Source organism: Schistocerca cancellata, chromosome 9, assembly GCF_023864275.1.
Source record: "Schistocerca cancellata isolate TAMUIC-IGC-003103 chromosome 9, iqSchCanc2.1, whole genome shotgun sequence".
Classification (NCBI taxonomy): domain Eukaryota; kingdom Metazoa; phylum Arthropoda; class Insecta; order Orthoptera; family Acrididae; genus Schistocerca; species Schistocerca cancellata.
In genome coordinates, this window is record NC_064634.1 from 249407201 (window position 1) to 249434505 (window position 27305).

The 27305-nt window shown below is 40.0% G+C and overlaps 1 protein-coding gene across 1 annotated transcript in view; it reads right to left on the reverse strand.

The window, feature by feature from the left end:
• LOC126100186 (small G protein signaling modulator 1-like) overlaps nucleotides 1–27305 on the reverse strand; it is a 292492-nt gene that overhangs the window by 234929 nt on the left and 30258 nt on the right. Inside the window, exons 6-7 of the mRNA XM_049910745.1 lie at nucleotides 25405–25472; nucleotides 25165–25307 (exon numbers count right to left, since the gene is read on the reverse strand). Coding sequence (XP_049766702.1) covers nucleotides 25165–25307; nucleotides 25405–25472 — 211 coding nt within the window. The remainder of the gene's footprint in view (nucleotides 1–25164; nucleotides 25308–25404; nucleotides 25473–27305) is intronic.

Consider the following 27305-nt stretch of genomic DNA (forward strand, 5'->3'; position numbering starts at 1 on the left):
GATGACTAAATAATTGATGAAGATTTGCATGTATACTTCTTGAATTTTATTCTTTGTCACATTATTAAATATTTTTACAATTTCCACTTAATATTCCAAATTACATTGTTAGTGTCGATCACACACACACACACACACACACACACACACACACCTGTATCCATCGGAGGCCCACTACTACTAATATTCTGCGCTACTCGCAATATTCCAAAGTGTGTACAAAGCCAAAAAAGGAGTTTACACGGCCAAAAAAAGGAGTTTACACGGCCAAAAAAAGGAGTTTACACGGCCAAAAAAAGGAGTTTACACGGCCAAAAAAAGGAGTTTACACAGCCAAAAAAAAGAGTTTTCACAGCCAAAAAAAAGAGTTTTCACAGCCAAAAAAAAGAGTTTTCACAGCCAAAAAAAAGAGTTTTCACAGCCAAAAAAAAAGAGTTTACACAGCCAAAAAAAAGAGTTTACACAGCCAAAAAAAAGAGTTTACACAGCCAAAAAAAAGAGTTTACACAGCCAAAAAAAGAGTTTACACAGCCAAAAAAAGAGTTTACACAGCCAAAAAAAGAGTTTACACAGCCAAAAAAAGAGTTTACACAGCCAAAAAAAGAGTTTACACAGCCAAAAAAAGAGTTTACACAGCCAAAAAAAGAGTTTACACAGCCAAAAAAAGAGTTTACACAGCCAAAAAAAGAGTTTACACAGCCAAAAAAGGAGTTTACACAGCCAAAAAAAGAGTTTACACAGCCAAAAAAAGAGTTTACACAGCCAAAAAAAGAGTTTACACAGCCAAAAAAGAGTTTACACAGCCAAAAAAAAGAGTTTACACAGCCAAAAAAAAGAGTTTACAAATCCAAAAAAAGAGTTTACAAATAAAAAAAAAGAGTTTACAAATAAAAAAAAAGAGTTTACAAAGCAAATGAGTTTACATACTTTCTTGAAAAGAAAAAAAAAAAAAGAAAAAAAATCTCCACTAAGCCACATTATTATTTTATAAATGAATCCAGAAATAAATTTAATAATCAGCAATAGATTGTGCAAGTAATAAGATGAATTTTAAGCATTCCAGAATTTCTAATTTCTAATATTTCTAAAACAAGAATAATTTTTAAACATTAGTACATATCTACTGTAACAAATTAATTTCTTTTTATATGTTTTAGTCTGAAATATAATACATAGAATACAAAACCAAATGAAATTCTTTCAGTGAAACAGCCAAGAATGTTCACCTACACAAGAATCAACAGTATACACGGTATCGGTTATTTTAATATAAATGAAAAGGTAATGTTAGAGAAGGGTGTCCCATTACAGCGTTAATGATGGCTAAGACTTGGAGCTCATAACTACTGCATATTCAACTTGAGGCGTTCTTCTGTCCATAAAGCACAAGAATGTGGATGATCTACAATATTAATCTGTTAACTAGTTTTCAGCTTACAATACCATAATCAGAATATCATCATCATAAACGAATGGATGTAACTTTTCTGGATATTTGTATAATACCGTGGCTCCTAAAACTTTTTGCTTGTAGATTTTTAAAACTGTGTCTGATTAAAGTATGTCTGAGTATGTATGTTATTTTCTCCAGAGTAAATTACTTAAGATTTCCCAGCTGTAAAGTAATTTGGGACAAACACCTGAAGTATCCTTTTAGCCTAAGGAAATGATGTAACAGATTTCAGTATGGCATATCCAATATACCCAACAATTCCATTCAAGCTGCTGAGATGCTTTATCCACACTCTTCAGTGGTGTAATAATATCATTCATGTATATAAATTATGTTCTTTCAAGCCAATGTAAATAAAAAAGTGTTTATAAATTGTGAGAATACTATTGGCAAATTTCATAATCCAAATAGAACTTTTTTGGCCTGGAAGTGCCCTGAATATGCACTGAGTGAGGTATACTTCTAGTTCACTTCTTCCTCATCAATACAAAATAATCTATTCGTAAAATCTAATGTGCGCATGGACTGCAGTTTATGTAAATGATCTTATACAGATATGATGCTTCCCACATTTCTTTTTTACAACTACGATCTGGCTATATTATTCAGATGAATTTAGTTGAGTAATTCCTTCATCTAAATGACGAATGAATTAATTCCTTGGTCAGACCACACCTGATCCTGGTTCTTGACAATTTCTTTTTCTCTCCCAATGTGAAATTTCTGAGTGTGCTACCTGTATATATGCACTACTGCTCTTTCACAGCAATCTTCACTTCGACACTGGCAGAACAAGTCTTTTTGCAAATTAACACACATTCCATTGTTTTGTCATGAACAGAGCTTTCAATATTTAACTCTAGTTTGTTTGCTATAAGGAGAGACACGAGATATGTTTCAACTTCTGGCTTCCTGACAGTAACTCCACTGTTGCTTATTAAAATTTCAATTCAGCCAAGACATCTAAATTTGACTTCTCAGTCAATTTTAAATGTTCCAGCCGTTACTGGTTTAACTCAACAGTGTTTAAACTCAACTCATTGTCACCTTCCAAGTTTTCTTCTTTTCCTTCGTACAGTCAAAAGACAAATGGCCATACTCATTGCAGTTGAAGCAGCTGCTTTCCTTGCTAACAGTGGTTGCAGTCACTTGATCTTTGACCATCGGCCCAACAGCTGAAACAACTTCTGTTTGGATCTCAAGCTTTGCTTTTACCGCTTTCGTTACTTGAAGTCTTTAGAATGTCAATTACTGGAACTTCCATCCACGTATTTTTTCTTCTTCTTTTGTTTTTAATGAATTCAATGTGCTTTTGTAATGCTTCATGTTTTCTTTGAACTTTTTCACATTCCCTGGTCAAACGAGGAGTCTTGTCTCTCTATCTATCCCATAATCAATTACTCTAACAACCAATCATCGATATCACATTGGTTAACAATCTCTTTCATCATCTCCTCCTCCTCCTCCTCCTCCTCCCATGATGTCTCAGAATGTGTCATAACAGCCAATCCCTTCTTTCAGTCAAGTAGTGCCACAAATTTATTCTCTTCCCAATCCCATTCAGTACCTCCTCATAAGTTACACACTCTGCCCATCTAATCTTCAGCATTCTTCTCTCGCACCATATTTCAAAAGCCTCTATTCTCTTCTTGTCTTAACTTCAGGAAGGACTTCCTATAAAACTTACATCTATATTTGAAGTTAACAAATTTCTCTTCTTCAGAAGTGCTTTTCTTGCCATCTCCAATTTCCATTTTATATCCTCTCTACTTCGGCTGTCAGTTATTTTACTGCCCAAATAACAAAACTCATCTACTACTTTTAGTGTCTCATTTCCTAATCTAATTCCCACAGCATTACTGGATTTAATTCGACTACATTACATTATCCCTGTTTCACTTTTGTTGATGTTCCTCTTATACTCTCCTTTCAACATATTGTCCATACCATTCAACTGTTCTTCCTAGTCCTTTGCTGTCTCTGATACAACTACAGTTTCATAGGTAAAACAAGTTTTTATTTCTTCTCAATGAACTTAAATTCCTTTTCCAAATTTTTCTTTGGTTTACTTTACTGCTTGCTCAATGAACAGATAGAATAACACTGGGGATAGGCTACAACCTTGTCTCACTCCCTTCTCAACCACTTCCTTTTCAGGCTTCTCAAATCTTGTAACTGCTGTCTGGTTTCTGTACATGTAAATAGCCTTCCGCTCCCTGTATTTTACCTCTGCTACCTTCAGTTTATCAAATAGAGTACTCCAGTCAACACTGTCAAACACTTTCTCTAAGTCTACAAATACTATAGAGGTAGGTTTGCCTTTCCTTAACCCATCTTCTAAGAGAAGTCATAGAGTCAGTATTGCCCCATGTGTACCTACGTTTCTCCACAATATGAACTTATAAATGGTTCAAATGGCTCTGAGCACTATGAGACTCAACTCATCACTCCCCTAGAACTTAGAACTACTTAAACCTAACTAACCTAAGGACATCACACACATCCATGCCCGAGGCAGGATTCGAACCTGCAACCATACCGGTCTCGCGGTTCCAGACTGTAGCGCCTAGAACCACACAGCCATATGAACTTATATTCCCTGAGGATGGTTTCTATCAGTTTTTTGGTCTTCTGTAAAGAATTTGTGTTAGTATTTTGCAGTCATGATTTAGTAAGCTGATAGTTCAACAACATATAACAACAGCACCTGCTTTCTTTGGAATTGGAATTATTACATTCTCCTTTAAGTCCTTCATTATGAGAAAATATTCTCAAGAAGGCTCTTCTCACTCTTCTTTCATAGAGCAAGTCAGTCTGTACATCTTTGTTCTGAGTAGTCATGTGGCACTAGCCAGTGGTCTCCTGGTTGTCACTAGCAAGCCCATACAATGGAGCACAAGCAGATTCATGTTCTTCCTCACTTGACTTACATCACTAAGCTCCAAATGCATCAACAATGACAAATATAGCATTTTATATGGACCTCTTGATGGATTAGAGTGCTCCCTGGGTGGTTGCTTGTTGTTCACTGCCTAGTACACCTTGATTTAGTTCCATGTATTGGACTTGGACTTGAGGTAACTATTACTGTGCCTCTGTTCAATAACATGGTGTTTCATCATGTCCAAACACCTATCTATGGACAATATATTGCTCATTACTCCTAACTCCACTTTTGTAAATCATTTCAGTAAATGACTTATTACCTTCACATTCTCAGCTTTTTGTTGACAAGTAAAGTCACGAAATTCTCTCAAGCATTTCTGACTATTTCTATCATCTATACTTTGTTTAAAATATCAACTATGTAAACATTTAATAGCTTTAACAAGGGCTATCTATTAAATTAAATTAAATTAAATATTAAATTAAATTAAATATTAAATTAAATTAAATATTTTGGTATAAGATCTCCAGTGACTCTTGGCAGCTCACTTAAATCATAAGGTATGCCTGAAAAGTTCGGTGAATTGTGTCAGAAAATAAAGGAAAGAAGGATTAAAAACAAAATATATCTATGGGCTTCAAAGTAATCACAATTAGCTACAACACACTTTTGACATTGGTTGTAAAGCTGCCAGAAACTGACACCAAACACTTTCTATGGAATCACTCAAAGCACTGTATGATGATGATGTTTGGATTGTGGGGCGCTCAACTGCGCGGTTATCAGCGCCCGTACAAGTTCCCAACCGTTTCTCAGTCCAATCTTCCACTTGCATGAATGATGATGAAATGATGAGGACAACACAAACACCCAGTCATCTCGAGGCAGGTGAAAATCCCTGACCCCACCAGGAATCGAACCCAGGATGCCGTGCTTGGGAAGCGAGAACGCAAAGGCAAGACCACGAGCTACGGACTCAAAGCACTGTAGTCATGCCCAGTGTCTGCGAAGCATAAGCCTTTCAGGGCTAGCTTATGGAGGGGTATCAAAAATAATTTTGCCAGTGAAAAATGCGGGGAATAGACAGGGTGCTGGAGAACAGTCACCTTGCATTGAGTGAGAAAGTTAAGCATGCAGATGCTGTCGATATCCAACAACACATGACCATAGTGCTTCAAGTGATTCAACAAGAAGTGTCAGCCAACAGTTTCCTAAAACAGTTTCACAATTAATGTCAACAGTGTGTTGTAGCTAATGATGATTACTTAAAAATGCTAGAAAAGGTATTTCGTTTGTAACTCGTTTCCTTTATCTTCTCAGACCATTCATCAAACTTTTAAGATGCACCTTGTATCTAAGTATTTATAAATATATGGTTTTTTTTTTGTTTTTTTTTTTTACACTTACGTTCATTTTTACATCCTTTTCATCTGTGTGTTCTGTATGTACCCTATGCATATGTTCATTTCTATTTATGGCCTTTTATGTGAAATATCTCTTCTGTAAAGCGAGCATTCCATTTCTTTTGTTCAGAACAGAAAGAAGTTCAGCATTGTTCATAGTATCATCCACATTTTATTGCGACCAATGCTAACCATCTTTCTGTCCCTGATTACATCATGGTAGTGTGACACAATTATTCCCACAGAATCAAATATTTCTTTTCTTGTTATGGCTTCAGACTGCCAATCTGTTTTGACCCCAATGATATGATGAACTACTTTTATTAGATATTCTGCATATGTGGAGTGGGTAAATTCACTCTTCAATGCCCTTATACGCTTTTTGTACATGATGTTAAAATTTCTTACAGTCATTCCAACATATTTAGATTTGTAACTATTAAATGTTGATTCAAACTGTCAACCACACTCAAGTCCAAATCCAAAAGCAGGGTCACCATCAATGAAACAAGCAACAAAGCCAGAACAGAACTGACCTTCTGGACAGAGTGGGGCAGCTATTTACACAAACATCATATATTATAGAATGCTGGTATTTATAGAACTTTGAATATACCAGAATTTACAAACATTATAACATAAGATATTTTAAGAACCTTCCAGAAATCATAATTACTAAGTTACAAGAAATTGCTTGTCATCAGGCTTCACTTCACGTGTGACATAGAACAAGTGACAAAGTATACAATACGGCCCAAAGTAGAACTTCAGTAACTATTCTGATAGCCCCACTTTCTCTCAGGCTGTATCTCACTAGCCAGTGCTTGGCATCAGAGCGCTCCCAGTCTCTCTCTTGGATGTCCATATGCAAACCAGCTGCCTTGCTTCTTTGGTGGTAGTGGTGAGGTGTTTCATGTAGTCATCTTGACTATCGACTTGTTTAAACAAGAATACTGTATCCGCTGTAACAAGAACAATGTATCCACTGTCATTCCAGCCTCAAGATCGTAGAGCGAAAAGAATGTTGTAAAGCCCGTAGTGTCTTGCTTCGCTGTGTTGTATGTGGATACCATGATGGAAAGTATTGTATCCCAATCTCTCTGTTCAATATCAGTGCACACTGAGAGAATATTTGTCAACATCTTATTAAACCTTTCTGTGAGTCCACTCATTTGCGGGTGGTAGGCAGTTATCATCCTGTGAGTGATCTCACAGTGTGAATTTACCTCTGATACAAGTCTCAACTCTTAATCATTTCCACGATCTGAGATCATCACATCGGTTCTCTGTGCTTAAAAATGATGACTTCTACAAGAACTTCATAATTTCTGGAGGTAGGCACAGCTTTTGTGACAGCATAGTGGGTGACATAGCCAATGCACACTATTAGCAATCAACTCCTATTTGTCAACTTTGGAATCCACCTCAAGAAGACAGTTTTGATTCAGTGGAATGGCATTGCTGCAGGCACGATTGGTATCAGATGCCCCAGAGGCAACAGCAGCACGTGCTTCCATCATTATCATTTCTTACAATAGCTAACACTGTGTTTAATGTGTCATTAGAGACCTGCATCTGATTCTGTCTAGAGTATTAGCAAATCACACATGACCAGATGTTGGAGCATTGTGGAAATACTTGAGGATAGCTGGCTGTAGATGAGCTGGGATGACACGCAACCATTTCCAACCCACTGGATCCTAGTCCCTGTTATTAGGGTGTCCATTTCATTTTCATTGAAAAAGGGAACATTTAAGATAAAGTAGATAAAAACCTGGGACAATGAAGAAAAAAAAACAGGACATAAATATTGTATTGACTAAATTTAATACACATACAAGTTTACCTTTACAACGTGCACGTAAAGAAATAAGTACAGTCCTCTGCCATATTAGTAATACGTCATTGGAAGAAGGTATTTTCCCCGACAGGCTAAAATATGGGCTCATACGACCAATTTATAAAAAGGGAGAAAAAACTGAGGCTACAAACTATTGACCAATTTCATTACACTCAGTTTTCTCCAAGATACTAGAGAAATTTATGCATAGCAGAATGGTTGAGCATCTTAGCAAATATAACATCCTCAGCAATAACCAGTTTGGCTTTCGGAAAGGGGTATCAACCATGGATGCAATACATGCCTTTGTTGACAATGTTATGGAAGCCATAAATAATAATATGATGACGGTTGGAATATTTTGTGACCTGTCAAAAGCTTTTGACAGTGTAAGTTACCATATTCTCTTGATTAAAGCCAAGACCCTAGGAATGGGTGGAACCGTAGGCACATGGCTTGAATCCTATCTGTGTGGTAGAAAGCAGACAGTAATTGTGGAAGGATTGCATGGTGGTCAGGTATCTTCAGAATTGGGCTCATTACTGCAGGAGTACCTCAAGGCTCAGTATTGGGCCCACTGCTCTTTCTAATATTTATAAATGACTTAGCACTATGTATACAATATGGGAAAATACTCATGTTTGCTGACATCACTTTATCGGTTAATAATCTCTCAGGGAATGTGTCAAATGACCTGCAAATAAAGCTTTTGCAGATTAGACAAACTGGTTTGAAACCAATGGCCTTACTGTCAACCTAAAAAAGATGAATTACATTCATTTCTCTTCTAACACAAATGTTACTAATGAAATGAACCTAAAAATGGGTGAGCACGAGATTTTGAAGGTTGAGTCCTCCAAATTCTTGGGTCTGCATATAGATAGCAAAATGAAGTGGCACCACCATATTCAAGATCTGTGCAAAAGGCTAAGCTCAGCAACATTTGCCTTAAGAATAATTTCAGACACTAGGGAAATGAGCACAATAACAACTGCATATTTTGGCTATTTTCACCAACTTATGGCCTATGGTATAACATTTTGGGGAAATCAAGCAACAGCAAAAAAAGTGTTCCATGCACAGAAGCGAGCAATAAGAATTATGTGTGGAGTACATCCTAGGCACTCGTGCAGGGATCTGTTTAGAGCTCTACAAATCCTTACAACACCTGCCCAATATATTTTTCCCTTATGTGCTTTGTTTCAAAAAATAGCAACTTATTCAAAATCAATAGCTCATACCACAGTTATAACACCCGAAGGAAACTGGATATCCATTATGAGCTAAAAACGAAAAGCATGGTCCAGAAGGGGGTTTTATACAGTGGCACCAAGATTTTTAATGCCCTCCCACCGCACATTAAAGAACTGGTTGGAAACATGCCAAAGTTTAAAGAAAATCTGAAGCAGTTCCTTTTAGATGAATCTTGTTACAGTATTGATGAATTTCTTAGCATAAAATCAATGTATCTGTGCACAAAACAATAATCTGTAAAAAACCTTGACTCGTTCTATATCCAGGGATATGTTCCCATATGGATCTATAGAACATGAAATAAATAAGTAAAATAGATGACCCCAAATCATTTTTACAATTATTCTGCTGCACTACCAGCATACTTTTCACTTTTATGTACTTTATCACGAAGTGCATTTTCGTTTGAAATTGTATCATAAAAGACAGTACACGATACACCATTAAAGCATGTTTTGACAATGAACAAGGCCCTCACTGTTTCAACTTTCATTCTGTTTTTTTCATCTGACCACAAAGAGTTCACTAACGAAAACACACGTTCCACAGCAGCATTTGACCCAGGAATTGCCAGACAAAACTCCACCAAATGAATAATGTTTTTCATGTTAATGTTTTTACTTTTGAAATAAGCAAATATTTTACACCACGTTGCACTAACACTTTCTTTTGTCTCCTTCACTTTTTATCAAGTTCTGTGCACATGAAAATTCATCGAACAGTTCATCTTCATCAACAGGAAAATTTGGTACAATACTTTTAACAAAAACATAACAGTCCTGAATATCCTTCCACTGTAGCTGCTCCTTTTCAGTATTAATCCAGTCAAATGCTTTAAAAGGTGTGAGAAATGGTAAACACCATTCTTTAATATACTCAATGCAAGAGTCATAGAAGATGTCAGCATAAATATGAAATTGTTCTACAGTAATTTCACCCTCTTCTTCCAGCTTTCTTAGAGTCTCATGTATAAAGGATCTGAGAAATCTTTCAGATTTTCTACACTGTAATTTGCCCAATAATTTGTTTATTTCTTGATAAACTTCCACTATTGTGATTTCTTGTTTCTCAATACATTTAATTGTTGTGGAGAAAGGTTTTAGCTGGCTAACAAGAAAATGTAGAAGAACAATAGACACAGGGTTATCAAAGAATTGTTGAAGGATAACAGGACACTTATCAAGGGAAATGAAATATGACTTCAAAGCAGGAAATATCTCTACAATTCTTTCCAATGCTGGTAGCAGAGATAGCCACCTTGCCTTTCTGTGCCCACGTACAGTTTTGTATTCAGTTTCAGTAAACTTACAGAGTGACTTCAGAGATTCAACCCTTACTGTATATATGTGGAAATGCTGGTAGATTTTGTTTACAATTAATTAGCAGTCGATGGGTAGGCAATCTGAGCCAGTTTGTAAGGAACTGTGCACCACATGTGCTGGACAGCCAACACCTACTATATTATTCACTGTGTTCTGTTGCAGTTTATAGAACAAATTGTTTTTTCCTTTCCTCTGCTTACCACAAAAATTGGTGTCAGTGTTGTCTGCAGAAACTGCAATCACTTTCCCTCAAGATCATATTTCTTTAAAACCTCCAGTACATAATTCTGAAGTAAATCTGAAGTTTCTCCAGCTAAATTAACCAATTTGAACACTTTCACCGTGATGCCATTTTCAGGATGAAAATACCTGATAAGGAGAGGAATCAACTTCAAATCCAGATGATTCAATGTATCAATCATTACAGAAATGAATTAAGCACTTTTCAGTTCATTTAAAACCTGCTGAGCTGCATACGGTGCAATAACATTTGAAATGCTTGCATTACATTTTGCGTGTCCACATGTGAATTCAGGATTGAAAAGTTTTTTAACAACTGCTGTAGTACAGTCCATTGACTCAAAGCTATTGTTATGCATTGCACTGTGGTATGCAAACATAGCTTCTTGTGCTGCCAACTGCCTATCCATTTCTGTTACTGATTTTAAGTTTACATAGTAGTCACTCTCGCATTTATTTGCTCTTTTCCTTTGATCACTCATGCGATGTTTCTTCGTCTTAATGTGATTCACAATGTCAGACCTTCCACCATGACCTATAGCAAATTTTGATCTGCACAACATACCTTCTACAGTTTCTCCACTACCAGTGACAAAAAGAGATTCACTTTTTATATTGCTGTTAAAATTACACTTTCGTTTTGGCATAATGAAACACCGATTGCACAGTGCAAAACATTAGCAGTGTGGTGACGAAAGCCAGAGAGCAAGTATCAGTGGTGTAGAGTATCTCTGAACTGAAAGGACAGATTCAGTGGATCGATTTAGAAGAGAAGAATCTTCATCGTTATTCGTAACCTATAGTGAGTTTAAAATTACTTGCGATTTTTGACAGTTCGGTACATGTTTGCGGTATGCTGAAAGTCGTCACACGCTTCCTAGCGTAAATAATTGCTCAGTTAATAGCAAGTTAAACAACCAGTAGCATAAAATACTCTAGCCAAGCGGAATCATATATTAAAAAGAAAAAAAACAAAAAAACATGACATTTGAGCGTTCCCAAAAAAACTTTCAGGACAGCGGGACATTTTGCTAAAAAATTGGGACTGTCCCGGGAAAAATGGGATGAATGGACACCCTACTATTATACAATGCAATTTTATTAAATGTAACTCTCCTTCTGTCAGTTCCTGCTTCTTCAAGGCTTCCATGGTTTTCAGCAATGCTGGATCTTGCCTCCGTTCAGCAGCTGTCACATAACGCACCAATGACAGACTTCATTCATGCTGGTATGTTCTACCAAACGAATCCATGAAAAGCAGTTGATGTCCTTATGTTTGCATCCACTTTTATGTACCACTGTGAAGTTGCATTCCTGAAGCCTCAGTGCTCATCTCACCTGTCAATCCGACTAATAAGCCAGCATAGAGAATGGTAATCTGTCACAAATGTGAAAGGCTTGCCCAATAAATATGGCCAGAACCTTTTTATGGCCCAAACAACAGCAAGGCATTCTTTCTTGATTACAGAACTGTTGGTTGGGTGGATTAAAAGAGGGGGAAAGGGACCAAACTATGAGGTCATCAGTCCCTTGTTCCAAATAAAACAATGGCACAAGTGTGAGAATAAAATAAACGAGACTGACAACTCAAAATGGAATAAAAGGAAAAATTGCAACAAACATGTAAACAGAAAAAAGGGGACAAGAAAATCACAGAAACACAAGAAACGGGATGAATAGATTAGAACAACAAAGCAGATTACCATGGCTGGCTGACCATGAGAATAAAAAAGGAGAAGGCAGCTACTCTGCAACACATTAAAACCTCCACCCTAGAAGCACTAGTGTGGAGGATACAGAGGGACAAAGGATATGCACTAAAACTTAGATCAAATGATAAAATCCAGTCTCACGAATAAAACTTAAAACTAAATCAGCCGATGAGGCATTGTCAGATAAAATTGTGGCAACAAGTCCGGTAAGCCAAGATTTCGTCACTGGGCAGTCAAAGTGGGACAGTGCGCCAGAATATGGGCCACTCTCAACCGGGTGCCACACCAACACTCAGGCAGGTCTTCAAGGCGCAGGAGGCAACCGTGGGTCACCCAAGCATGGCCAATGCGGAGCCAGCAGAGGACAACTGATTCCCTGTGAGAGGCCCGCGTGAAAGACTTCCACACATTTGTAGTCTCCTTAATGACACGCAGTTTGTTGTGTGTACTGTTATTCCATTCTGTCTCCCAAAGCCGAAAAACCCTACGGTGTAAGTCAGAATGCAGGTCAGGTCCAGAGATGCCCATCTTCAGAAGCGGTTTCCGCATAGCCTGTTTGGCTAGCCTGTCGGCAAGTCCATGGGATGCCAACGTGTCCTGGGGTCCACACAAACACCAGTGAATGACAGGACTGGTCCAGGGCATAGGTGGACTCTTGGATGGAAACTACGAAAGGATGACAAGGGTAGCACTGGTCAGAAGCTTGTAGGATGCTCAAGGAGTCGTTACACAGAAGAAACGATTCCCCGGGGCATGAATGGATATACTGAAGTGCACGAGAGATGGCCACCAGATCTGCAGCGAACACACTGCAGCCATCAGGCAAGGAATGCTGTTAAAATGGCCTCTGTGGATCTAGGCAAAGCCAACATGACCATCAGCCATCAAGCCGTCAGTGTAAACCACTTCAGAGAGTGACAGCGGAGAGCGGCAGGAACCGAGTCATTAGGGTCATGCGAAAGGTCCAGACGAATCGGCATCCTAGGTGTACACCATGGAGGTGTATGCAGGCAGACCTAGATGGGAGGTGGTAAAGGGAAGGACTTCAGTTCAAACAGAAGGGATCACACATGAGCCGCAATCGTTAACCCTGACCTGGGCCAAGGATGCAGGAGATGAACAGCCGTGGGTGGAAAAAGGAGATGGTAATTCGGATGCTCAGGAGAACTACAAACGTGTGGAACGTAACTGGTGAGCAGTTGCACACATCAGATCTGTAATGGAGGGACTCCGGCCTGACACCGAGGCAGTGACAGGAAGATTGAGATGTCGTCACTACCACACAGGTCATCATGTGCTCTCCAGAGGGTAGATGGGAGAAGAACTGGGCTGCAAATTGATAAATCAATGGCCAAGTAACTACCTCGAGCCACACTGAAATGTGAGGCGGCCCCAGTATTTAAGAGGCAGAGGTCGAACTGAGACAGTAAAGTTTTGAAATCTTTGCTTCAGCCAGTAATCATAGTGTCACTCCACAAGGGGTTATGGGTGTTAAAATCTCCCAAAAGTAGGAAAGGTTTAGAGAGTTGATCAATCAGTACAGGTAATACATTCAGGGGTACTGCACCATCTGGAGGAAGATATACATTGCATACAGTTATTTCCTGTGTCATCTGTATTCTGGCAGCCACAGCTTCAAGAGGGGTTTGAAGGGTCACAGTTTCACTACAGACTAAGTTTAGGACATAAACGCAAACTCAACTTGACACTCAATTATAGTCGCTACGGTTCCTGTAATACCCCTTATAGCTGTGGAGGGTAGGGTTCCGCATTGGCGGGAACCAGGTTTCCTGGAGGGCAATTCAGAAAGCAGGTGTAAAGCTTAACAGTTGCCGTTGCTCAGCTAGGCTGATGGAAAAAACCACCGTAATTCCACTGTAGGACGACATCATCACGAGACTGGGAAGGCATGGAACATTCAATGAGGCAGTTTACACTTTTGGGTCACCATTTGGCATCGACTTTTTGCCTGAGCAGTCTATATCCATTGTGTCTTAGGGTATGGTGAGATCCACGTCCTCAGCAGATGCCAGAATCTCCACCCCATCCACAGATACAGAGCTTGTAGGTAGTGGTGATGTGGGTGCCACTGGAAGTTCCTTGTTCTCAGCGGTCTTCTTTTTCGATTTCTCGCGTTGCTCCTTGGGTTTCCCTGGCTGGGAGACCTTCACTGAATCAGTCTCCGGGACTGAGGACGAGTGTGAAGCCCTATGACCAGCTGCTTCTGGGCTCTTCAGCCGCTGGTGAGCGTCATCTTTCCCACTAGTAGAAACCTGGGAAGGGAGTGAATCAAGTGACCCCTTACCAGTGAGAGGAGCTGAAGAAGCCTTATGCTTCTCTGGCTCAGAAGTGGGGACTGAAATCCCTGATGGTTGGGGGTGAGGAGGGGGGGGGGGGGGGGGGGAGTGTTGCTCCCGAAGTAGGTGGTGTGTGAGCAACAGGGAGGAAAGTTCCCCCCACCATCAAGGGGGCAAGTGTAGTCTCCCGGTTCTGAGAGGCAACAGGATTTTGAGGAACTGATGGGGCAATAACTGTTCTTGTGGCGATGGCATATGAGGTGGTCATAGCAACAGGATGAAGGTGCTCAAATTTACTCTTAGCCTCAGTGCAGGTCAGTCGGTCCAGGGTCTTATATTCCACGATTTTCCTCTCTTTCTGTAAAATCCTGCAGTCTGGCAAGCAAGCTGAATGATGCTCTCTGCAGTTGACACAGATGGGAGGCGGGGTACATGGAGTATTGGGATGCGATGGAGGTCCACAATCTCAACAGGTGGGGCTTGAAGTACAGAGGGAAGACATATGGCCGAACTTCCAGCACTTAAAGCACAGCATTGAGGGAGGGATATATGGCTTGATGTCACAGCGGTAGACCATCACCTTAACCTTCTCAGGCAATGTGTCGCCCTCAAAGGCCAAGATGGAGGCATTCGTATCCTTAATCCACTTACTATGCACATAGTTCTGCAGATCATGATTTACATACATCTTGTTTAAACTTTGTCCCCAATTCCTATACATTGATCTTACTGGAACTAAGTGATATCAATTTGTTGTCCAAGTGGGCTGGTGATAACTGCTTATCTGCTCTTTCTAGCAGAAACACTTTCCTAGCCTTTTTGAGCGAATTATTAACTTTTCTAATCATAGTCACTTTTATGACATCATGATCACTAATCCCGCCTCTATACTAACGCTGTCAATAAGGTTCCACATGTTTGTAGCTACAAGGACTAAGATGTTTCGATTGTGTGTGGTTTGCCATATTAGCTGCCACTAGACAGTTTTTGGAAAACTGTGCTCAAAAGTCCTTTGCAAGACTGTTTGTCAGTACCATCTGCAAAGCATCCACAGACAACCCAGTCTATACTCTGTAGGTTAAAGTTGCCTCCAACTAGTATTGTATGCTCTGAGTATTTACATGCTACTAATCATAGACTTTCTTTGAAAGACTCTAGAACTGCCACAGGTTGCTGGTAAAAACATCCATCAGTTGACTTGGTTTCACCAAGACCTGTTATACGTGACCAGATAACTTCACTGTCACACTCAATGTTGACCTTAATAGAGACAATATTTTTGTCAACTCCAATGAACACTCCCCTCCTATGGCATCTCATCTGTCTTTCTGATATAACTTCCATGACTTGCTAAATATCTTTGAGCTCTCTACTTCAGGTTTCAGCCAGCTCTTGGTCTCAAGAGTACTTTGAGCTTGAGAACTTCCCTGGAGTGCAGGAAATTTGTTACAAATAATTCGACAATTTACTGAAAAAAATCTTGATAGTTGTAGTGTCATTACTCTAAGCGCAATCTGATTTTGCTACCTGCATACTGACTGGCGAGTGTTCAGAGTACCTCAAACTGCCACCTAGCCTAAAAAACTAAATGTGCACTCCTCAAGTACTCCGCTATCTGAGTAACTGCTTCCTTTGCGTAGTGCACCCCTGACCTATCAAAGCAAGTTCTATAATTCTTATCCGATAATGCATGCCCAGAAATCTGCTACCAAGGTTATCACAGTGTCAATGAAGCCTTTGGCTCCAAACCAAAGGACCCTAATCAACTCTGGAAGCAGTGACACAAACTGCGAGCTCTGCTTGCACTCCACATGCAAGGCCAACAGCCTTCTCCATCTCCATCAACTGCCTGTATGAACTGAAGATGGCCTTGGAACCCAAGCGACAGGTGTCGTTGGGGCCAGTTTGAGCCACAACTTGCAGAGCACTGCACCCTGCGCACTTGATAGCCGCAGATCAGGCCTCTTCCGTATATTGGACGATATCCCCCAGCAGACATACCTGGTGTACATTCGTTTTCTTTCTGCCCCTGAATTCAGTCTCCCTAAGGGGCTCAATAACACGACTAACGTTGGACCTAATCATAACAGGGAACCCCTCCTCATGTGTGCCTGCGCAAACCCTGCTTACAGAACACCCACCTGCTCACTAACAGAAGGAATAGGCAAAGCCAAACAGCCAGTCTCCATATTGGGCCTCTGCCTTGAGCGATGTGAATGCACTACCACCCACCACTCCCCATGCTGTGGGGGAGCATCCACCACATCGAGTACACTAGCACGTACCTCAGCAGCAGAGGTCATGGGTGAAACAAGGGACAGCTGAAGTGCTCCATGTGGTGTGCCATATTCTCCAACACCACTACACTCCAAGGTAATAGCTTGAAGGCAGCTAACCTTAGCCAAAAGCACATTCAGCTGTTAGTGAACTGCACCCAGCTGCTCTTGCATCTGCACAAAGCATGCAAACGTCCCACCCACGCTAGCAAGACTACTGAAGTAGTAAACTACAAAAGCTGACAGAAACCGAGATACACAACTTGCCACCCTACTGATGTGCCAACAATGGACACTGATGCGTTGATGAACTGAGTAGCTGGCTGTTCAGAAGAAATGGAAAGTGCACTACAGACTGCCTGGATTTGCACTTACAGTTAAAAATGTGAGATTAAATCTCTGAAATAGAAAAACATGTACGAAATTTAAGAAATATACTGCTAAGAAAACACAGGAGAAGCTAAATGTTTTCATATACCTCTAGTCATGCCCTGAAATGAGGAATTCCTACCCAGTATCCTTCCCACTCTTTCCACAGCGGTATTATACCACCCACCAACCTTTGCAATATCCTTCTAAATCCCTATTCCACCCATGCTACCACCTCCTTGCCTCATGACTCATATCCCTGCTATACACGTAAATGCCAGATCTGCCCCACAGAATGTCTGGTCACAGGCATCTCCTATCCCATAAAAGGCAGCACTATCTGTGAAAGCAGTCATGTGGTCAACAAACTAAGCTGCAACCACTGCGCAGCTTTCTAAGTGGGCTTGATAACCAACAAGCTATCTGTCCGCCCAAATGCCCACCGATAAACTGGCCAATGGGCAGTTGGACCACTCACTTGTAGAATACACTGCCAAAAACAATGTGCTTCACTTGAATGACTGCTTCATAGCCTGCACCATCTGTATGCTTCCCACCAGTAACTGCTTTTCTGAATAGTGCAGGTGCGTACACTCCCTGCAATATACCCTACATTCCCGTAACGTTCACTAGTCCCTGTTTTTCACCTGCCTATCCCCTTCCCTCTCACATTCCAGCACTACTCGGCTTTGTATTTCACCAAACTCATCCACTAGTCTCTTTATCTACTTCTCTGCTTTCTCCCCCCCCCCCCCCCCCCGCACACACACACACACACACACACACACACACACACACACACACACACACACACACACGCTCCTACAAGCAGCACTATGCTTTCGCCACAGCTACCCTGTTATCCCCATCCCTCCCCATCCCAGCCTCCTCCTTGCCACCCCCCCCCCCCTCCCAACCCCCCACTACCCACAGATTGTTTCTCCTTTCAGACACAGTTGCTGTATACAGTCCGGTCTTGGCTGCCAGAGACAGTAGTCATGTGTGTGTGTGTGTGTGTGTGTGTGTGTGTGTGTGTGTGTGTAGAAGGCCTTTTGGCCAAAAGCTCAAAAGTATAGCAGTCTTTTTGTTGTGTCACTCTGCATCTCAACGTCTTCTCTACATGGAGAGTGGGAATCTATACTTTTCATAATATTGTGATTAAAATTAAAAATAATCTAGATATATCAACATATGAAAGTAACACACAAAGCACATTCAAGCTAGACAAAACCTTTCGCAATATAAAAACAAAATGGCACATCATAATAGAACACATCCAACACACACTCAAGATTAGTAACATCCTTCAAAATAACTAGCACAGTACAAAAGAAATTAAAAACTGTGACAAGAGTGAATTATAAATAGAATAGCTCATGAATATGTGAAAGAACATGTAGTATCTGGATGGCTGCAAGGAATTTTAACATCAGATACAAAGATCATATGAGGCAGGTCCAGAAAGTAAGTACCGTTTTGGAAAAAAATACCATAAAAACATTTTGCAAACCAGAATTTATTTTTACAAGGAACAGCATTTCTTAAACTATTTTTCTACATTGTTGTCACCATTGTTCAGACATTTGTGATAGCAAGAAACCAACTTTTCTATTCCCTCTTCATAGAGAGATGCCACCAGTGAAGACAGCCTCTGCTGAACAGTTTCTTGCATTCTGCTTGTTGAGTTCCTTCCCAGAGGTAAAACCATCAATGCAGTATGCTACCACAAAACAATAGGAAAATTTCTGCATGCAATTAAAGAAAAAGGCATGGAATGCACAGTCAAGGCATTATGTTGCTTAATGAAAATGTACATACCCATTCTGCTGGTATCACTCAAAACCTTATTCAATGATTTGGTTAGGAGCAGTTCGATCACCGCCATATAGCCTTGTTCTCTAACCTTCTGAGTACCAATTTTTCTTGAACTTGAAATTTTATTTTGGAAGAAGGTGCTGTTGGTATCAATGGAGAGACGTCTACAGACATTAAAGTAACCTCTGGCGTGCCACAGGGGAGTGTTATGGGACCATTGCTTTTCACAATATATATAAATGACCTAGTAGATAGTGTCTGAAGTTCCATGCGGCTTTTCGCGGATGATGCTGTAATATACAGAGAAGTTGCAGCATTAGAAAATTTCAGCAAAATGCAGGAAGATCTGCAGCGGATAGGCACTTGGTGCAGGGAGTGGCAACTGACCCTTAACATAGACAAATGTAATGTATTGCGAATACATAGAAAGAAGGATCCTTTATTGTATGATTATATGATAGCAGAACAAACACTGGTAGCAGTTACTTCTGTAAAATATCTGGGAGTATGCGTGCGGAACGATCTGAAGTGGAATGATCATATAAAATTAATTGTTGGTAAGGCGGGTACCAGGTTGAGATTCATTGGGAGAGTCCTTAGAAAATGTAGTCCATCAACAAAGGAGGTGGCTTACAAAACACTCGTTCGACCTATACTTGAGTATTGCGTATCAGTGTGGGATCCGTACCAGATCGGGTTGACAGAGGAGATAGAGAAGATCCAAAGAAGAGCGGCGCGTTTCGTCACAGGGCTATTTGGTAACCGTGATAGCGTTACAGAGATGTTTAACAAACTCAAGTGGCAGACTCTGCAAGAGAGGCGCTCTGCATCGTGGTGTAGCTTGCTCGCCAGGTTTCGAGAGGGTGCGTTTCAGGATGAGGTATCTAATATATTGCTTCCCCCTACTTATACCTCCCGAGGAGATCACAAATGTAAAATTAGAGAGATTAGAGCGCGCACGGAGGCTTTCTGACAGTCGTTCTTCCCACGAACCATACGCGACTGGAACAGGAAAGGGAGGTAATGACAGTGGCACGTAAAGTGCCCTCCGCCACACACCGTTGGGTGGCTTGCGGAGTATAAATGTAAATGTAAATGTAAATGTGACAATGACAATGAAGAAAAAACAGTGTTCAGCAAAGGATGTCTTCACTGGTGGCCTCTATCTATGAAGAGAACACAGAAAAGTTGGTTTACTGCTATGACAAATGTCTGAACAATGATGGCAACTATGGAGAAAAATAAATTAAGAAATTCTCTTTCTTGTAAAAGAGTTTGTCTGGTTAGAAAAGCTGTTTTATGAGATTTTTTAGAAAAAAAATTCCTCATAAAACGGCATTCATGAGTGAATGTACCCACTCCAAATAAGCAGAGTATCTAATTTAAAAAAATTCACTGAGATAAAAACAGATTTGGCAATATTATGCTTAACAATGACATAAAGGGAATGTTCACTATACAGAAAGAATATTTCACACAGATGGCCTTAAATAGAAATGAATATACACTAAATGACAAAAAACAAGAGAACAATATTCTCACTAATTGATAACTTACCACAAAACCAGCCAATACCCAACACTGCCCTTCCTCCCCAAGGTGCGTGGGTGTGTGCACCCCATACACCCATTCACGCCCTTCCCCTGTTCCCCCACCCCCAAATATCTCTCTCTCTCTCTCTCTCTCTCTCTCTCTCTCTCTCTCTCTCACACACACACACACACACACAACCCCACTACCCACCCTCTCTCCATCACCACTCTACACTCACTCTGCACTACTCTCAACTTCACAGCTCCCTTTATCCCTGAAATCAGCTGTACAGAATGTGGGCAAGACCACGTCCAATGCACAACTGTACAGGTTATGCACAGTGAAATGTGTAAATACCATCTATCAACTGTGCATCTTGTACATACATAAGAACATGTGGACACATCAAGATGACATACAAATGAATTCGAGTGTAAATAAACACAATAATGTGTCACTATACATTTAAAAAATTAAAATGAGCTGCCAGCAAAAACTACAGAGCTCCTATCAAAACATATATAATTAAATAATTTTCTTTATGTTATAGACCACTAATACTTCCTAACATGAATAGGTGAAACATTTTTGATAAATACAAACTAAAACATTTGGTTGCAAAAAATGGGGTCTTTGTTAACTAAGCCATTAATCACTATGTCCGTTCCCGGTAGCTGAGTGGTCAGCGCGACAGAATGTCAATCCTAAGGGCCCGGGTTCGATTCCCGGCTGGGTCAGATTTTCTCCGCTAGGGACTGGGTGCTGTGGTGTCCTAATCATCATCATTTCATCCCCATCTATGCGCAAGTCACCGATATGGCGTCAAATCGAAAATCTTGCACCCAGCGAACAGTCTACACAACAGGAGGCCCTAATCACATGACATTTACATTAATCAATATATAAAAATTGTATAGATAAAAAAAAGTCTACTCACCAAGCAGTGGCAGAACACACACATAAAAGAAGGTAATAATTTGGCATGCTTTCAGATCCAGTGGCTCCTCCTCCATGCAGAAGGGTTGAAAGGTAAGGAAGATGGGTGAAGGAAAAGGACTGGAGAGGTCTAGAAAAAGGGGTAGTTTTTGGGAAAGTCACCTTGAACTGTGGGTTAGGTCAGACCACAAGACAGAGATTACTGCTTAAACATCGTGCATGAGTTAATAGGAGTGAAAAGCTAAGTGCATTGTACATAACAGAGGTAGGAGGGAGGTGGTGAAAAACAGACGGATAAGAGAATTAAAGATGTAGAAAACTAAAGTGGAGTGAAAAAAGAGTGGTTACTGTGATGAAATGGTGAGATGGAAGAAATTAAACATTAAGGCCAGATGGGTGGGGAGGGCAAGTCTTGCAGCAGGGTCAGTCACAGGGGTAGGAGCCATACAGTAGGGAGATGGGTGCAGAAGAAGCATAGGGTCTGACAAGAATAGCTTTTCATCACCATTCCAATCCCCACAATATTCTTGTCAGACCCTTTGCTCCCTCTGGACCCATCTCCCTGCGCTATGACTCCTACCCCTGTGACTAAACCCACTGCACAGTATGCCCTGTGCACCCCCCTATCATCATCTATACCAGCCCTTTAACTGGAAAAACACACACTATCAAAGTGAGAGCCACCTGTGAAATGACATGTCATATACTATAAACACTGCTCGGCCTTTAGCATTGACATGACTACCACCAAGTTATCAATTAGGATGAATGGGCATAGTCACACGGAGTATACTGGCAACATGCAATATCCTGCTCTAAAACATGATAATCGTGACCTCAGTGCCCATTTCACCACACGTGCCATCTGGATTCTTGCCCCCAGACACAAGTCTCTCAGAACTCCACAGGTGGGAAATAGCGCTACAACAAGTCCTTGGTTCTTGCCACCCACCTGGCCTTAATTTATATTAGTATCTTCTGTCTCAGCATTTCTTCACAGTAACTACTCTTTTCTTCACTCCATTTTAGTTTTCTACAATTTTCATTTTCTTACCCATCTATTTTTCATCGCCTCCTTCCCACTGCTGTTACATACAATGTAATTAGCTTTTCACTCTTACTAACTCATGCATGATGTTTAAGCAGTAATCTCTGTCTTGCATATTACTCTGTCTTCCACCTTTAAGCTCTCAGGTTTTCAAATCTCATCCAATGTAGTCCGCAACAATCAGTCTTCTTCTCATCCTGTCTGATAAGTCTCCCGTGACACATGGTTCTGGGTGATTGTCCCAAAATATTCTCCTTCTCCTAGACCTCTCCACTCCTTCTTCTTCACCTGTCTTCCTTACCCTTCAACCCTTCTGCCTGAAAACGGCGCCACTGGCTCCAAAAGCTTGCCAATTTATAACCTCCTTTTATGTGTGTTCTGCTGCCACTTGGTGAGTAGATTTTTTTATCTATCCAATTAATTTATAGATTGTTCTCTCTCTCTCTCTCTCTCTCTCTCTCTCTCTCTCACACACACACACACACACACACACACACACACACACACACACACTACTGCACCATCATCCACTATATTGACTTGCCAACCACCCCCACCACCCTCACATGTGCGACATGAATGACCAGTGCCACTTACCAATGATGAATTTAATAGTTACACTACATTTCTGCATGAAACTATTAACTGTAAGTCATTTTGTTTTGAAATTATTGAATTGTAAACAGTGACTTCAACTTTTTGGATCCCATGTATATTAGCAGAAAATCAACTACTCTTTCACTTCAACGGAGGGAAATTTTTATATGTTGTGTTGAACAAAGAAACAAACAAGCAAAAACACTACAAACACACACACACACACACACACACACACACACACACACACAGTGGAAGACAGCGTAGAAGAGGCAATCTTATCACTTGTGATACGTAAGGCTGCACTGATATCACACTGGAGCACAAGATCACTCTCAGCATAAAATCGGCAGTAGAAGAAAGAGTTTGGAGTATGGGCATCAACACAATGAACAACCATCCATATCTGTAATAAGTTTGAAATGAAGCAACAGAATAGATCACAAAGAGCTACTCCAGTGCTGTAACCTTTCATCAGATCACAGCAAAAATAAGTGAAACAGGGAGCATATATAAGTGTGGAGAATCGATCAGTGTAAAAAAACATTCTTATGAGTGAAAAGTGGAACATGTACATTTTCAGATTGTTTCACGGAATGCATGAGAACCACTCTGATCAAAGGACTGAATACTGTGCGTGGTCTGAGCACACGGTTCATGAGGATGAGGAATTGGCTGGGAAATTAGTGTGGTCTGATAAGGCCCAACTTAAACTAAAATATACTAAGAACTGACACAACTGTGTCTTCTGGACTGCTGAATATTCTTACACTCATGCGGACAAGGCAGTGAATCTACCATTGTTTAATGTGTGACATGGTGTAATCTATCATTGCATGGTTTGATTAGTCCACAGCTCTTCGATGGTACTGTAAGTAATAATACACATGTTGATAGTCTTAAGACAGGGATTTTGCCTGTCATTCAAACCCTGTATGAAGATTAAGACTTTGATATGAAACAAGATGGAGCCATACTTCACTACCATCGAGATATCACAGTGTTCATGGACTACACTACACCCAGACGATGGATACATCAATGAGGACCTATTAAGTGCCCACATCACTTCCCTGATTTGATACCTTTGGACATCTAACTGTAGGAGATGATCAAGATGGTGTGTATTGATTCAAACTATCAACAATCAATGAACTCTGTGAAAAAATTGTAGTGGCATGTGCTGCCACTTTGCCAGATAAACTGACATGGGTGGTTTGGTTTGAAGTTCAGTGCAATCAGCACTCATTCCAAACATATAACTCACTCTCAATGGCAAAAACATAATTGTAGGTCAATTTTTAAGAATATATGAACTATCAAATAGTGACAATTTTTTGGACCCTCCCTCCATCTGTATACACAGCATTGAAATTAAACAGTAAAATAAAATATTGTTCTTTACTAATAAAAACATTAATAACCTGGGTCATAACCAAATCTTGACAATATAAATGACATGATTTTCAACTCATTCTGATAAGTATCAGCGTGAGTAAACTAGCACCAATCATAATTTTTTGTTAGTTCTTTACAGAAGTTGAATGCAATAGATACTTCTGCCTGTTAATGAATGCTTTTACTTAATCCACCTAACTGAACACTTTCCATGATGGGCATCATGGAGACAAGTGTTTGGCAGTGATATGTATGTTTGTAACTTATCCATTTCAGTACCCGTTTGAAGACAACAGTTCCATATCTAGTTTATAAATGCACATGATTGAAAACAACAAGATAATAAAATGCAGAACATACTGTACAATGGACAGTATGCTGATAAAAATAAAGATTTGAATATGCTGAAATAAATACTTCACAGAAAAAAGAAAAAAACAGAGGCTTTAGACAAACAGTAGTTTCCTTTATGTAGTAAGGTGTGAAAATGTACATGGAAGAAAATGGGCTTTTAAATCGATTAGGGCGTTCCTAGGAAGCTACAGTATGATGCAACATTTTTAGACTCTGCATAAAGTGTACATTAATTTAGATACTAAAGGAACACCACAACAAAAGCTGGAGGCTTGAAGTTCTCAAGAAATAATGTCAGGCAAATAGAAACAGTGACTGGAATCAGAGTTAAAGCGCACAAGCTATAAAAGCCGCAAGGCACTGACAAAAATATGTGAACAGACCGTAATGAAAAGTCTAGTTTTAGATGACAAAATAGTTTGTTACTCACATTTAGGGCAGTACGGCGCCGAGGAGGAGGGGTACTCTGACCTGTTGATATACGATGCCTTTGCACTAATTCATCTGCTGGAGGATCAGTCCAGAAATGGTCCTGTGTCTTTGTTTTAGAGTAATCCAATGCACACGGGCCAACTGAAAGATTATCCATGATGATAAAGATAACAAAGGTGAAGTGTTCAAAATTAACTAGAAACCTGAATTACAGTTTTGCTTGGTTGAGGTAACTTACCAAGAAGGGAGCTCAAGATTGAGCCATAGTCAGGATCTGCGACAAGGGCATCTTTCTCATAGTATTTGCTGAAACAGACCATACAGCTTGTCAGATACCACTGAATCAATAAACGAGAATGAGAATTATTTTGTAAATAGCTATAAAGAGGCTGTAAAATGTTGAAGCACATTGTGATTACTTGCACAACAGTGATGAGAAATAATCTTAAGTTCTTAAAGTTTTGTATTTTGTTTTGAGACAGCACATAGTTGGCAAATTCATACCACATCATAAATAACAATGATGCCAAGCTATAATACTACATCTGCCTGGTGAAGGTCTGTCAGAAAGGAACCAAGACAAATGGGAAGCCATAAATAAAACTTGGGACAGACACAGCATGATTAACCCTTTAACTGATGTGGGCAAGTTAACTCCTCATGCTCCACCACCCACCCAGTGCTGAGGACATATTTAAAAGTAGCCTCTGGGCTTTCCTGAAATGTTATTGACCTGTTTTCATGTCCTGTTCCACTGATCACTCTGTTGGGAATGAGTTACTTCCACATCTTGGTCAATTAAAGAACAACATATGTGCCTCTTTGCATGCTATCATTTAAAAAAAAGTGTTTCAATATCTTGAACCATTTATGAAATACAACATTTGTTATGACCATGCAATTCATGATTAGGAGGGATGGGAATGGATGCATCACATGACTGTCCATTAGATATAAAAGTCAGTAACTCTAATGAAATAAAATATCATTCTGCTCTCAGTTTTAAATAAAATTACTCTATCTTATCTACATTTCATACACCACAATGTATTAACTAAAATCAATCATTCACAGAGTCCATGCAATGAGTTTTTACCTCTGCCTCTTATTTAAAATTTAGTGCTATGTTTTACTGAACTTGATGCAGCATAGTAACTAAGATGAATAATGAAAATAAAGTCAGTCCTTTATTGAATGAAGATACAAGACTGTAAGATATTCAAAAATTGTGTCGTGTCATCCAAACAAGACACAGGCAGGGAAAAGCACCACAGGCACAAAGATGCAAGCTGATGGCAGTGTCATAGAGACAGGTCCCTCGCACAAGTTCCACCAGCGCCACGGGCAGAGCTGAGGATGAAGATATCGACTTCGCCTTGGCCAACTGCTGGCCAAATATAATCCGCCAATGACCGGACTACAGCAGTCAGAAGCCTACTCAGAAGACAGAAGAGCAGCTCTCGCCCACTTGGTTATAGATCATCATCCAGGACTGACTTAGGCAGGGAATATTGTTTAGTGAACTCTTAGAAGTGGACAGACAGTTGTTGTAATTTGCATTTGCTATGTACCGTGAAGTTTACCTATGATCATTTGCACTTAGCCACTGACAGTCTTTTTCATGTTGTATTACATGCAGTTTTACAGACCTTCATTATTCGACAAGTCACAAAGATGAGTAAACCTTTTTAACTCATTTGTGTGACTTTGTTGCTAATTTGTTGGAGTGTTGTAGAACCTTCATTCTCCTATCCTGTTACCTGACTCTGGGGCACAGCTGTGTAAAAGTGGCAGGGAGAAATTGTCGTAGCGGTGTACTGCACCAGAAGCCGTTTCAGGAATTCACAAACTCGGCTTACTGTAACAACAGTGGCAACTTGGTCTCCACAGCAGTAGTAATGGTACTGTTACAAAACTGGTGACAAGAGCTTACAAAACTGGTGATGAGGGTTTACAAAATTAAGTACATCACAGCGGCTGGAACACCAACACTCAGCACATGAAGCAGCATCTGGTGAACAACACAGCCACAGAAAAGATGTGCTCAGCACAGAATGGAGAGAGCATATCTGTAGCAGTGAAAGGATTAATGATCACAGCCTTAGATAATACCAAACCACTGGCCTGGTACAGAGACAC